Genomic DNA, 14,560 nt, shown 5'->3' on the forward strand with positions numbered 1-14,560 from the left:
TATATATATATATATATATATATATATATATATATAATTGTTACATTTAAATTAAAACCTTAATCCCTTGCGAAAACATCCTTTAAAGGCTAAAATTTACAAATAAAGCATTAAAAAATTTCATTTTCATAAGCACCATTTAATAAATATGCGTCTTGAAGCTGTAATTTAAGATTCCCTCATTATAAAGAAAAAACTTGAAGCACTTTAGGGATGAGTTTTTAAATTTATCGTTTTTTTATGATAATAAATGCCGAAGAAAAGTTTTTTAAATTTAAGAATAATGTCTTTTAAAATGAATTTATGAAAATATTACTTAGAATTGAAATTTGTTACCAAATAAGTAAAAGATTGAATCTTGTTAATTTATTGTTTTTTGTTAAAATCAAGGAAAAACACCTCTTTTTAATGATTTAGTATAATGTAAATATAATTTTATCTAGTATTTAAAGTAAAATTAAAAAGGCAATTGTTATACGATTATTAAATCATGGTTTAAGTATTAAACGGAGAACTTTTTCGAAGATATAAAAAAAGAAATTGTTCTATATGTTCATTGCTAATAATAGTGAGGATAAACAGAAAAATATGAAAATAGCAAAAAGTGTTATACTATTATGTATAGTACACAGGAAAAATACCGTTAAATACGATATTATTTTAAAAGGTGAAAAAGGTAGTCGGTTTGAGAAGTAAAAAAAAAAAAATGTTTGGGAGAGTTGTGGTAGAAATTGACTGCTCATTTGTTGCAGATTTTTCACTATCATGCAGTCATTCAAAAGTAATAATGCTTCTTTTTTTATCATGTAAATAATTGTTTTATGAATGCATGTAAAATAATTGTATGCGGAAGAACATGACTTTATTAACTTTTGTGCACCAAGTTTCGAAAAATGACACTTTATATTTAAATATCTAATAAGGATGGTTATGTTTTCCTGATTTGATGCTTATTTAAAGATTTGTTTATTGATTTTAAGTCCTACGTAATATTTTATTTATTTGTTTTCTGACCTCTTTAAACTTAATATTTACTTTTTAAATCTTTTTGTACTATAATCTCTATCTTATCTTTCCCTAAACTAGGCCTAGGAATGTTTTTGCAGTCTAAAAACACGTGATTGTCGACAAGCATGTAAAATTTTGCTCCACATGACTTATGCCACATACAATACTTCGAGCTATATGTACCTTATCATCATTAGGATTCAATAAAGTGATCAAAACTTACTTTTTCATTTTGTGCAATGTATGAAGTGGTTATTTTTACAACTCTTCGAACTATACCTTATCATTACTAGGATTCAATAAAATGATTAGAACTTACTTTTTTTCATATTTCGTACATGAAGTGGTTATTTTTAAAACTCTTTTGCGTAGGAACGTGTGTGTAACAACTTATTTTTTCCGTCCACTAAGCTGCCACTTAATACGTCAAATAGAAACAATTAGAGTGTGCTAATTTTCTGCTTCTGTCTGTTTCAGTGGCGCCCATTTTTTTCGGCTATTGAATTCTAAGTGATTGCCCTTCTTTCAGTGGAATCTTGACTTCATAGTGAACACATTTGCAAATAGAGACCAATACTTACGTTGTAACCCCAAAGTTAATTATACAGACTTTTACACAGGGCATATATGTAAAATTATGCTTAATTTAATAGATCCCATAGTACTTTAAGGTTATTTTACATAAATAATGAATTCATTTGATCAATAATTGCTTTGAAATTTGATTTTATGTTGAAGAATTGAATTATTAAGGCTGAAGTGGATAGTTTTGATTTAGTTTCTGGTCTATGCAAAAGATGAATTATAATTTTTTTTTAAGGGAAAGCTAAAAACAGAACAGTTATAATCGTTGAGAATCAAGCAAATATGAATCGAAAAGTTCAAAGAAAGGAAAATTATAACTTGAAAGTTTCGATGTAAAATATTAATGAAATTTCTTATAAATGCAAATCTTTTTAATAATTTATTCAATGTATTGTTATTCGAATAATTACGCAGATTTTAAAATTTGCTATTTCATCAACTAGAATTTTACTCAAATATTTTTTTAAAATAGTTGAAATATGAAATATTGATTTATTGATTAGATATAAATTAATTAGGTTTAAGGATTCCAATTATATTCAAATATACTTACAGATTTCGAAAATCATAATTGGTTAAAAACAAAGACTTATCGTCTATTGGAACCCCCGTGACCTTTCGTCAGAACACCTTTTGAGAACCATTAGCCCATTTCACCCTGACAACCATAACATTTGTTTTGACAGTTGCTACTTTTATCATAGACGTAGCGTCGAGAAATATTGGGGGTACGTCTCCACCAACAATATTAAAAACAAATTTGTATCATTTCCTTTTCTCAAAAATTTCATTTCAATTTTCACTATAAAGATTAAAAATTATCGATAATTCAAACATAAATTTACAAAATAACTTCCATATTATCAGTATATAAAAAGTGTCGTATACACTACTCCATAATTTGTTTAAAATTTTTTTAAAATGTCTTGATTTGAACGCAACTGTTTCAATGAAACCATATTTAAGCACTATTGAGGGTTTATGATTGTAGTTAGGAGCTCTTTAATGTAGTTAAAAAAATTAAAGTTTTGTTTCCGTCAAAAAGTTTTAATCAGTTTTAATTTATTCTTATTTCATACTGTTTACATTACAGTTTGCAAAAAAAAAATGGACTATCTTCAATAACTTTTGATCTAATGATCGGATCTTCATTTCTAGGAGTCAATCTTAATGGTTTGAGGGGCAGACTTCAAATATGCTAATTAATAAGCGCAAACGGTGTTTTAAGCTATTAAATCAGACACAAAAACGTACTTTCTCTAAATAAATAAACTTTTCTTCCACGGATTCGGATTTTTGACCCTCAAAATATAGGGACTAGTCGCAATTTGGGAAATATGGTCCCCATAATTTGGTCAGGAAAGCGATCCGAAGTTTGAACCTCCTAATGTTAATATTATTTTTTGCGTATTTCGCCATATCTCGAGAACTTTTAAGTGAATTGAAAAATCTTATCACGCAATTGTGAAATTTGCTTATCCAAAGACAAATCTTTGCAAAAAATAAATTTAAGTAAATATTTACTATTTTTTATTATTTTATTTAGCAATAGACTAAAAATTTTTGAATTGTAAAGTATAAAATTTTTTTAAAGTATCTAATTTTACAGGACGAAATATAGTCCGTTCCTGAGAAATAGAATTTTAGAAATATTTAAAATTTGATTTCCCCGGAACTTACTCAACCAATTTTGCTCAAATTTTGTGGTTTGCCATGTAAAATTGGGGACCTTAAATTGATGAAAAAATTATACTCCTTACAATTAAACGACTGTTTTTAAATAAATAATGAAAAAGAGTAAATATTTACTAAAATTTTTTTGCTTGGAATTATCTTTGGATAACGAATTTTATAATTGTGTGCAAAGATTTTTCAATTCGCTTTAAAAGTTCTCGAGATATGGTGAAGTATGTTAAAAATAAAATCAAGGGGTCCAAACTTTGAATCACTCTCCTGACCAAACTATGGGAACCGTATTTTCCTGATTGCGGCGGCCCCCTGTATTTTGGGGGTCAAAAACCTGAATCCTTTGAAAAAATGTTTTGTTTTTTCAGAGAAACTAAGTTTATTTTGTCTGATTTCGTAACTTAAAATATCGTCGGCACTTATTAATTAACATATTTTAGGACACCCAATCTAACCATTAAGAAGGAGTCCCAGATGTGAAGATCCGATCATTAGATCAAAAGTTATTCAGGGGGGTCCCTTTTCTGGTGCATTGTACGTGGAACTTATAAGAAGTTTTCAGCTAAAAAAAACTTTTTTTCTGGTTTATTTGAAGCACCAATTATAAAGAAAAATTCGATAGTCTTGCTATGTTTAAAAGAGAACATTTCGTTTATTTGAAATTAAAAGGTGAACACATCGCTAAAATTAAAAGAAGAACACTTCGTTCAATTTATGCAGGTTATTAGTTAAATTTATGCAAGTGGTTAAAAATTAAAGAATGTCAGACATAATTTTTGATCACTTGCATAAATTATATAATAACTTGCATAAATTAAACGAAGTTTTCTACTTTTAATACAATTTTTAAATGCAACAGAAAATTTTATTTTGACATTATTGAATAAAATGTGCTCGAAAATATAGTTTTAGATTATCAAATAACTTTTTAAATTTTATTGTTGAATTTGAGAAGATGATGTATTGTCATACTCATTAAATATTTGAGGAAAAATATGATTAAGGAAAGTAAAGATTTTTGTATTTTTGTTTATAAATGTTACTAACATTTATGAATTACAAGATTAAATTATAAATATATATTATGATGAAGACTTCCTTTCCTAAAGCTTCTTGATCAAAGATAAAAAGAAATAAATTATTAATTACTTTTTCTTACGTTTTGTATATTTTGGGCAATGCGATCCTACCATTAATTAAAAAACCTCAAATATTTTACAATCATCAAAAAACTGAGTTTGAAAGTTTAAATAAAAATTAAAACAATGATTACCTGATATTTGTCTTAAAGCTTGCAAATGACTATAGTTATTAGTGAAACTCATAAAAAACGAGAGAAATTACATTTTATTTATATTCATCCCTGGACATTGGAATATTCAGAGTTACCGTATCCAAAAATTATTTAACAAGAAATGCATTTTTAAACCACTTTTTTATTTTCAAGAATATAAAAGAATCAAAAATGAGATTCTTTCATAATATGGTTTTCTATTAGAATACGTTGCAGATTCAGTTGTGCCAGAGAAGAGTTGTTGTTAACACAAGTATTATCCCGAAAAATTACCCTTAAATTTAAAGAATTTTTTGATTTTTTCTCGTATTTAATTTTTTATTTTGGTAAAAAAAACATGAATGTTTTATAAAATCCGTGGTAATTGAGGTATGCATGTCATTTTTTCGTATCCTCGTATGTTCTTACTAGTGTAGTTTCTTTTCCATACTTTTGCGTGCCTCTTTTTCTTAAATCTAAAGTGGTTTGTTCCAAGAGATGAAGGGATAAAAGGAAGAGATAAAGGTTTACCAAAGGATCTCATTCCACGAATTTTTGTCGTTTTGACAAGCATCATAAGCAAACCTGGCATCTTTGCGTGCATCTCGGAATCGTTTTTACAACATTGTAGACTGTTAGCGGGCATTATTTCAAAAAATTCGTTAATTAGAAATCAAATCAATCAGTTTAATTAATCAAATAAATCTTTTCGTAATTGACAAGTTTGTAGTATATATATATATATATATATATATATATATATATATATATATATATATATATATATATATATATATATATATATCTGATATATATATAACAAAAATAATCATAGTAGCAGTATTTGGTGGTAAATGTAGCTTATCGTAATTGAAGAATATGCTGTGCGACATTTTATGGTGAATTTGCGAACGTAAGTTTCAGAATGTATCGAAACATGTGGATGCTATTTGCTAATCATCTTTATCCAAAGAAAACCATGTAACGTAAATATCTAGCAAAATGAAGCAATTTTTTAAACAATGAATCATACAATATGCAACATATTATTTCAATATCTTATTCTTAAACATAACATATTTCAATGTTTTTAAAATGCCACTAAACATTCAGCAATTCATTGAGTTATAGAAAAAAGAAATCGTAAATTACAGAAAACCTTGTGAATGTGCATTAGAATTACTATACAATCTACATTTTATTTTTCATGCACTTTTTTTTCCTTCAAACTTTCATGCCTAGAAGACTCGATTAAAGCTGTAAAAATCATTATCCCTAAAATTTTGTATATAGCTATTATAAGTTATGTTAATTTGATTTTAGTATGAAATCCTCGAATAAACATAGCAAAAATAGCATAATCTAAATAATATCAGATAAAAAGTTCATGTATTTAAATTCTGAAAACTTATAAATCGATTCAAATTTTCTTTTCAAAAGAGATTAAAATAATTTTTTATTTTATTTATTTATTTATTTTTTTTGCTTTTTGGACATAAATGAACTTAAAAATTGTCTATTGCCTAGAAACTTCGAGGTGTTTTCTATTAACTATTAATTAAACCTCTCAGAGCAATCACAAAACATTATTTCAATTTTTTTACAGTCAGAAATTGGTTGCCTAGCAACCTAGTAAAATTAAGCGTTTCTCTTTTGAATCAGTCAATGGGTTATCTTAAAATATTTATTTGCGCAGGCGACTTTTTTTGGCGGTTTTCTGGACTATCGCCAAATATATAAACCTTTATTGCAACCCAATTTACGACCCAATTGTTTTAAAATTTTGTCTACCCCCCCTAATTCAAGTGTCTAGATTCCAAATATGTAAAAAAAAATATATGTTTATTCAGAGAAAGTACGTTTTTGTGTCTGATTTCGTAACTTAATTAATAGTTAGCACTAATTAATTAGCATATTTGAGGTCACCCCCAGGAACCATTAAGATTGACACTTAGTTCGTGAAAATCGGATCATTAGAACGAAAGTTATTCAGTGTGATATCTTTTTTTTTTGCGGACTGTACATTTTAATATCTTTTATTTCACTAATGTTAGGATATATTTTCCTTTAGTATATAATTAAATAATGTATACGGACTTTAGGGTTAGTTTCTGTGCAATGAATGTAATGTACTCAGTTGAAAACTAAAAATACATTCAAAGCTCTTGCAAGAAACGAAAACTTTAGTATATAATTTAGTATATAATTAATTAATGTACTCGGACTTTTAGGGTAATTTCTGTGCAATGTAATATGTTCAATTGAAAACTAAAAATAGATTAAAAGCTTTTGCATGAAACAAAAACTTTAGTATATAATTTAGTATATAATTAATTAATGTACTCGGACTTTTAGGGTAATTTCTGAGCAATGTAATATGTTCAATTGAAAACTAAAAATAGATTGAAAGCTTTTGCATGAAACAAAAACTTCCTGAATAACCTATGTGATATCTCTTAAAATATTTATTCCATTGACAACCTTTCAGCCACCTGCTTATTTGATCAAATTTCACTTGGTCCCTAGCTCTTAACTTTTAATAGTGAGTTTCGAGGTTCCGATAGATGTCACATTCCACGACTGACCATTGCTTGTCTTACTTCATGCTCTCAATTCATTACATTTTGGTATAACGTTTTCACAAAATGAAACTATTTCATAACCGTCATTGTACACCTGACTTTCAGACAACCAGGTTACATGGAGAGGAAAACCATGAAAAACTGCCATGGTTAGCCTGATAGCATGGGAACTCTAACCCATGATCCGTCCATAACTGAAAATACCTTACTCCAGCACTGTGGTCAGCACGAGTCGTCATTCGTATAGACCAGCCGGGATTCGAAATCTGGTCACCTCATTGGGAAGCGAGTGGTCTGAGCCACCATGTCTCTAATTGAAACTATTATCATTAGTTAAGACCTCTCACATTTTTGCGGTGGTTACTTTGTATATTTTAATAAGAAAGGAAATGATGCCTGGAAGAGAATTCACGTGGACTTTCCTCCTCAGAAGGATCTCATAATGATCCATCTAATAAACATGTCACAATTAAGACGTCAATCTTGACTGTCGTGAGATTGAAATCTGGAGATAAACTATAGAAGATCCCCTTCTTTTCAGACAATATACATACAATAAACATGTAGTTAAAGAGTTTAAATAAATCAGATGAAAATTAAGGAAGTTATCAGAACCTCTGATAACTTCCTTATAAATCATTCCTGATAAATAATTGTGTTAAGACATTCTCTTATAAAATACACGCGTTCAGTTTCATAATTTCATCATTCACTTCTTAAATGCAATTCAAAATGAAAATCAAAGTAAAGATATACTTAGGATTTCTTACCTTCTGTTCTGTCATTTTATTTACTTAAAGAAACAATAATTTTTATAGATAATGAGTAGTGTAATGTGATTTTCTTAAAAGAAAATTGCAGATTTTCAAGCGCTTTCATCTAGTAGGTGTGCGAGCTTAAAGAATTATTCAAAATAAAAAAATCAGAAACGCATATTATGTCGTGTTTCGCGTAATTTTTATTTTAGATAGATCTGAAAAAAATACATTTAATTTCCCTCGCTGCGTAAGTAAATCGAGTGATTTGCTAGCTAAATAAAAAAAATATTTATGCGTAAAAATATTCGAATTTATAAGAAAATGTTCTTTTATGTAGAAAAAAAATATTTTAGAAAAAATTGCAACATTTTGCTTGAATCCTTAAAACATTTTGCTTAAATCCTTAAAATAGCTCCGAAAGCAAAGCAATATTTCCCGCTTTTTCACTTAAGACTAGCTAAGAGAAAAACGAAACATTCTATTTTTTTAGCTAATTCAATTCTACTTCGCTAAGCTACTTTGATTTCCAGTTGGGAAGACGCAAACCTTGATAATCCCCTTTTTTCCGAATAAAAAATTCATCAGGTTCCAGGTTAAAGTGAAGCAGGTTATCCAAAAGTCTATTTCATCAGCTGAAATTGAGCAGCTTGTTCTTCAAATGAAGCAGACATCAAGATTCAACTGATTTTCTTTTTTTACTTCCTTTTCTTATTATATCTTTTTAGTAGTTTCTGGTTTTTGTTTAATAACAAGGGGTTCGTTAGACATCAGTGATTGTATGATCAATATATCATAATACAGTATGCATTTCCGAAGCGATGTGTATTTAAATGACACTCAGCTTTTTTTCCCATTATGTTTTGAAGAATGGAAAGGTTGAATGAAATTTTGTTTCCCCGAAAATGGTAATTTAAAAGCTTTGTGTGTTATTACCTACTAATTCTTTTGAAGAAGGTTATTTTGTGTTCCATTTATGACAAAATGGATGTCAGCTTAGTGAAAGCAGAAATAAATTTTATTAAAAATAGCCTATTCTATTGGTTTAAGTTCTGCATCTTTTTAATGCTCAAAAAAGTGTTAATTTGCTGATTGTGAGATTTACTTACTTGTAATATTTACTTATTTTAAAGAAAATTTGTTTAAAAAAAATAAAATAGAATATAAGTATTTTTGTTAAAACCTATTTCACTAAAAGTAAATATTTTTGATCTGTAGTTTAAAAATTATAAATATAACTCTATATGATTTTCGTAATTTTCTAATACAAGAGTTCTTATTTTCAAATGATATAATCTTTATCTGATTTGCATTAAATAAGTTGTTATTTGTTTGATATTGACAACTTTTTAAAAGAGCTCCAAAATCAAAATAGCTTTTGAAAAAGTTTAACAAATATTTTTTCCACAGTAAAAAAACGTTTAAATATATCCCATGATAATGCCTGTTATTTACAAAATCTAACGAAAAGAAATGCTTGCGAAAAATAACAATAATATTACTAATAAGGGGAAAATAATAGGGATAAATATGGAATTAATAAGGAAAAATAATAGCAAAATAGGCAGTAATTAGAAATGTGAAACTGAAAATGTTCGATATAATTTGTTATACCTGATCCGTAAATCGTTGATTTATTTTTCGATAATTTGTCAAATAAATGATTATATTATGCAGTAGTGTCGTTATTGATATGCAATATTTGATATTACTAAGCTTGGATTTATAATATTTTCACTCATTTATATTCATTTAAAATTGTATTAATTTATAATTCATTTATGATTACCAATTAAAGCTGATGCACAAAAATATATTAAAATTTTAGCTAATGTAAGGATACTCAAAACAGTGTATAAATTTAATTTTACTTTATTTATCAATACCTTTAGAAGATAAAGAAAGATATATATTTTAGAATCAAGAATACAATTTTATGAAAATAAAATTGTATTATTTTTGACCAGGAAACATTACGTTCAGTACAATATTAAATTTTAATTTTTAAATTTCATTAATGATTGTCTAAGACTACTAACAATTGTATTTACATTTTTAAAATAATAGAAAAACTGATAAGTGATGTTTAAAATTCACATGTTACAAACTGGTGTAAGAAATAAAAAATATTACACATTTTAACAGGGTTCTCACAGACTTAAAAAAATACATAAAAAGTTAGAAATCGGTGAAAAGAATAAAGTATAGCAAATCATTATAGTACATATATATATCAATCAAATATCAGGAATACCTAATTAAATGTGCATAGAAGTGAAAATTTTGGAGTAATTTTACAAATCTAGATTGGAAAATAGATTATTTTCAGTAGTTCAAATGAAAAAATTACCGCCAGTGATTTTTAAAACTGTGAGGGCCCTGTTTTAAGACAATATATAGAATTTTTATAGTAAATAAGGATATTGATATATTTATAGAATCTAAAAATTTTGCACATTTCAAAAATAAATATGGCAAAAATAAATTAGAATATTTTATTTTACATAATTGTGACATATAAATAAAAAAAAAATTCTTGCTTGATTTACATTACACATTGTATGAATTTTATTAATTGTTAAATAAATTAAAAAAATAAGAATTTGAAAAAAAACAACTTTGTTATAAAATTATTATTTTTTTTACATAAAGAAAATTCATGCTTAAAAAGAAATAAAATGCATGTCTTAGAATCTTTTAGAAATATGTCAAAATATGTATCAACTTATAACATTTCACAAAATTAATAAAGTGCAAAGTATTATAAGTAACATTTATGATATCAGTTAATTACATTGAGTTTAATATGCTACATTTGCAATTGTTAGAGCATGCAAAGAAAAATTGTTTGATTTAAAATAGTTAACAGTTTTACAAATATTTGTGATTTTAATCATTTGTCCAATTTATCAATATCAGATACACATATTTCATATTTCAGTCTAGTTTAATAATAATAATTTTGTGGTTAACTGAGAACAAACATTTTATAAAATAGAATAATTTCGATAATTTTAATCAGAAGTTCCATATGAATTTTAAAATTTTAAGTAAAATAAAACGCGATTTTTGAAACTTGGATGTTAAATATTTTGTGACATAATTTATACGCTTATTCTAATTCGATTTAAAGTTACCATTAAATTTACTTATTACAATAGTAAATTCAGAGGTGAAGTTCTTAACTAAAAACAATTTTGTTTCATAATACCGATATTCTTTTTATTATAGATAGAATTAAAAAGTGTGTAATGCTTTCGAATTAATAATTTTCATGACTGACGTAAACGTTAAAAGCTGAGTCTATCAATTTACTTTTTTAATAAAATTTAATTAGAATCAAATTTAATTTTTTCTTTAGAATAAAATGAAATGAAAAATAACATTTAAAACATAAAATTAGTATGTATAAGAGTTCTTTCATGAAGTTTAATCATTCATATGCTATAATATGTTGATATTTTGAAAAAAAAGACTTTTGTACAAAGAATTTTTCACAAATTTTATTTGCTTTGCGGGTTGTATTTAGTAAACCAATAAAAAACATGAAATATATATTAACTTTTTAAATTTCAAGGTCTTTATTATCATAGAATTATATATATATGTATATATATATATATATATATATATATATGTATATATATATATGTATACATATATANGGAGACCAGCCTGGGCAACACGGCGAAACCTCATGTCTACTATATATATATATATATATATGTAAATTTTTAAAAAAGCCACTTAATAATTTTCATAAAAACAGTCTCTACGTTGCAAATTGTAATAAACCACATTCAGATGATACATCTCATTATCTGTACATTATATTTCAAAATCCTCTCAACGTTTTAAATTTACTATCACTGAAACTATGATAAATCTTATGATTGTAGTTGGGGACATTGTGTAGCATTCGTGACAAGAGAGTAACTTTTATGGATGTAATGCGATTCTACATTTTCATCAGTTTGAGAAGCAACATCCACTAAAGCAACTCCACAATCTCCTAAAAGACCACTATCCCCTAAATGATCAGAACCAAAAGAGGATAATCTATTCCTTGCTAAAGATGTTGCTGAAAGCTTTGTATCCAAATGACAATCAGAAAGTGGCCTCCTATCACTTGAAGATCTCTCAAGTGTTTTACTGTTTTTGCGATACAGAAAACCTTTTTTGGGTTCTTCATGCTCTAAAGGTTCATAACCGTATATAGCTGTATTAAGGGAAAACGTCGATCCTCTAAGCTTGCAAAGAAGTCCTCGAGAGTTTTTCCTAAATTGAGGAATGACATATGAACTGCTCGTTCGTATTTCACCCAATGATTGACTTGTTGGGGAACAGTATGGTGAACCAGTCAATGGAAATAAATCATCCGTCGACTTCATGAAAGTGTCTTCTGGAGAATTTTGGGGTTGTAAAGGAAAATGAGTTTCAAAGATATTGGGTGAAAGTTTGGGACTTTCTCGGGGAAGATCTAGATATACTGCTGAATCAGGTGTAATATCTTCTGTTCCACAAGCAACATTAACGTGTCCATTAGAATGGTTTGTATGTGTAGAAGCATGCAAATTCAAATTCAAAGACAATCTTCCAAACGAAGCTTGTTTAAGAATAGGAGAAACGCTACGAAGCATTTCCTCATGCCCTTCAACACTAGACGTCTTATCATCTTCCGTTTCACTTCGATATGCGGATATTATATTCAAAGCGGTACTAATTGGTGAAGTTTGAGGAGATGAATTACTGTTCAGGAAAAATGTTACGTCAAAACTATTAGCTGCACTTTCTGAGCTACATGTACTTCCATATTTTTTGGTATGAAAATCGAGAGCACTAGTAGATAGTCCATTTCGTAGATTAACGATATTACTCAACTGATCAGAAGAAATATCTGCGCTATAATCTGTGGTTTCAATAGAAATTCGACTCATTTTACGAAATCTTCTTTTATAATCGATTTGAAAGAAAGGAGACAAAGTATTTTGTACGATGTCACTTTCTAATAAAGAATGAAAACTCGATCCAACGTTTGCCTTTGTGGAATCAGCATCTTCTACGCTAGTATCAATATCTTCCTGGATATGATCGTCGTCATCACTCATTTCCATTGGTTGTTGTGGATCAGTTTCTCTTCTAAAACGAATGAAACCATTGTCTTTATACAGCATGGAAGTAGGGCGAAATAAACTTCTTCCATCTGACGAGGAAACGCTTTGACTGCATAGAGTGCGCTCCAAATCGTCAAGATCTTCAGTTTTGGACATATTTAAGGCTCGTTTGGACCTAAAAATAAAATGCTATTAATATACATATAGACGACAAACATATAATTTAAACTTAATCGAAGATTGATGGGCCAGGATAGCCTGGTTTTTGATGTTATTTTATAACCGTCGTTGAACAGCCAACCACATTTTATGGGTTTAAGACTACTAATGTTCAACTCCGTAGTCTTGTAATTTTGAACCCAATACGGAAGACAGGAGTACTCTTGGATCAAGTATTGGGAGAAATTTGCCGTCGTGGAGGACTTTTTGATGGAGCTAATCCGCATTTGCGTTACGTGGAGAGGAAGACCACGAGAGCCTGCCACGGTTAGTCTGGCGGCAAGGGGACTGTAACCCATGATCTGTCTACCACTGAGGATATTTCACGTCAGCACTGAGGTCGGTGCAAGCCGGATGCAGAACTTGTATCGACTGGTACTCGAACCCGGTTCACTGCATTGGAAGGCGAGTGCTCTATCCCCTGAGTCATCGCGGCTCGGGATAGCCTGGTTGGCAGGGTGCATGCCTCACATTCGTGAGAACGGGAGCTGGAATCCAGCCGGTTGAAGACTCTTCGTGATTGGCGCACGGTAAATCAGTCGGATCACAAAGTCCTCCACGTTCCCCAAAAATTATACCTCTGAGGGTGCTGAATTAAAGACTGATTGTTCTCTGGTTCAGGTCAAAATTGCGATCAGTGGTTGAATGAATGGACGTATGAATGGGTTCGCCCTATAAACGGTTGAGGCAAAAGTCGAATTGTTGGCTACAGATGGCGCCACTCAAAAACAAGAACAATAGCACCCCTCTGCTTTAATGGCCGACGGCAACAACTACAGCAGAAGATTGATATTTTAGAATATGATTAATGGTTTTCAAAGGTAAGTCCGTTAGACAATTTCAAAAAGCGTTATTATTTGTTCTCACGACTTTCACAAAAATCAGTTCAATATTGAATCATATTATCAGTAATTTAAGCTCTAATATTATGACAATTTGCTCTAATGGTATTCAAAAACCTATGTAAGATGAACTATTGAAATGGAGAAGATTTAACTTGCAAGGTGATATGGTTCAATTTATTGAGTTTACAATATGTATAATAGTGTACTGTATAATAGTGTAAATATCATATTTTAAATTGTAAGAGGAGATAAAATGCATTTGAGCAATACATATAACTGTCTGCATTTATATGCCCACACTTGGAACTGATTCTTGATAATCCTCCTTTCTTTGGTCTCAAACCAATCTTAAATATGAATGACCGAAATGAAGAGACTTTGTCACAAATATGTCCGATTAATTCAATAATATTATATTCAATATTTTAATATCTCCTAAGAGTTAAATGCATACTGGACCTTAAAAGCATTGATGCAGGGCATACCGGGAAGT

The 14,560-nt window shown here is 28.6% G+C and overlaps 1 protein-coding gene across 1 annotated transcript in view; it reads right to left on the minus strand.

Annotated features, from left to right (window-relative positions):
- Nucleotides 1-11,600: 11,600 nt before the first annotated feature.
- LOC107456058 (uncharacterized) overlaps nt 11,601-14,560 on the minus strand; it is a 78,135-nt gene continuing 75,175 nt past the window's right edge. The window contains exon 3 of the mRNA XM_016073818.3: nt 11,601-13,178. Within this exon, the coding sequence (XP_015929304.1) occupies nt 11,777-13,178 (1,402 nt within the window). The 3' untranslated portion in view covers nt 11,601-11,776. The remainder of the gene's footprint in view (nt 13,179-14,560) is intronic.

Source organism: Parasteatoda tepidariorum, chromosome X1 (assembly GCF_043381705.1).
Source record: "Parasteatoda tepidariorum isolate YZ-2023 chromosome X1, CAS_Ptep_4.0, whole genome shotgun sequence".
Classification (NCBI taxonomy): domain Eukaryota; kingdom Metazoa; phylum Arthropoda; class Arachnida; order Araneae; family Theridiidae; genus Parasteatoda; species Parasteatoda tepidariorum.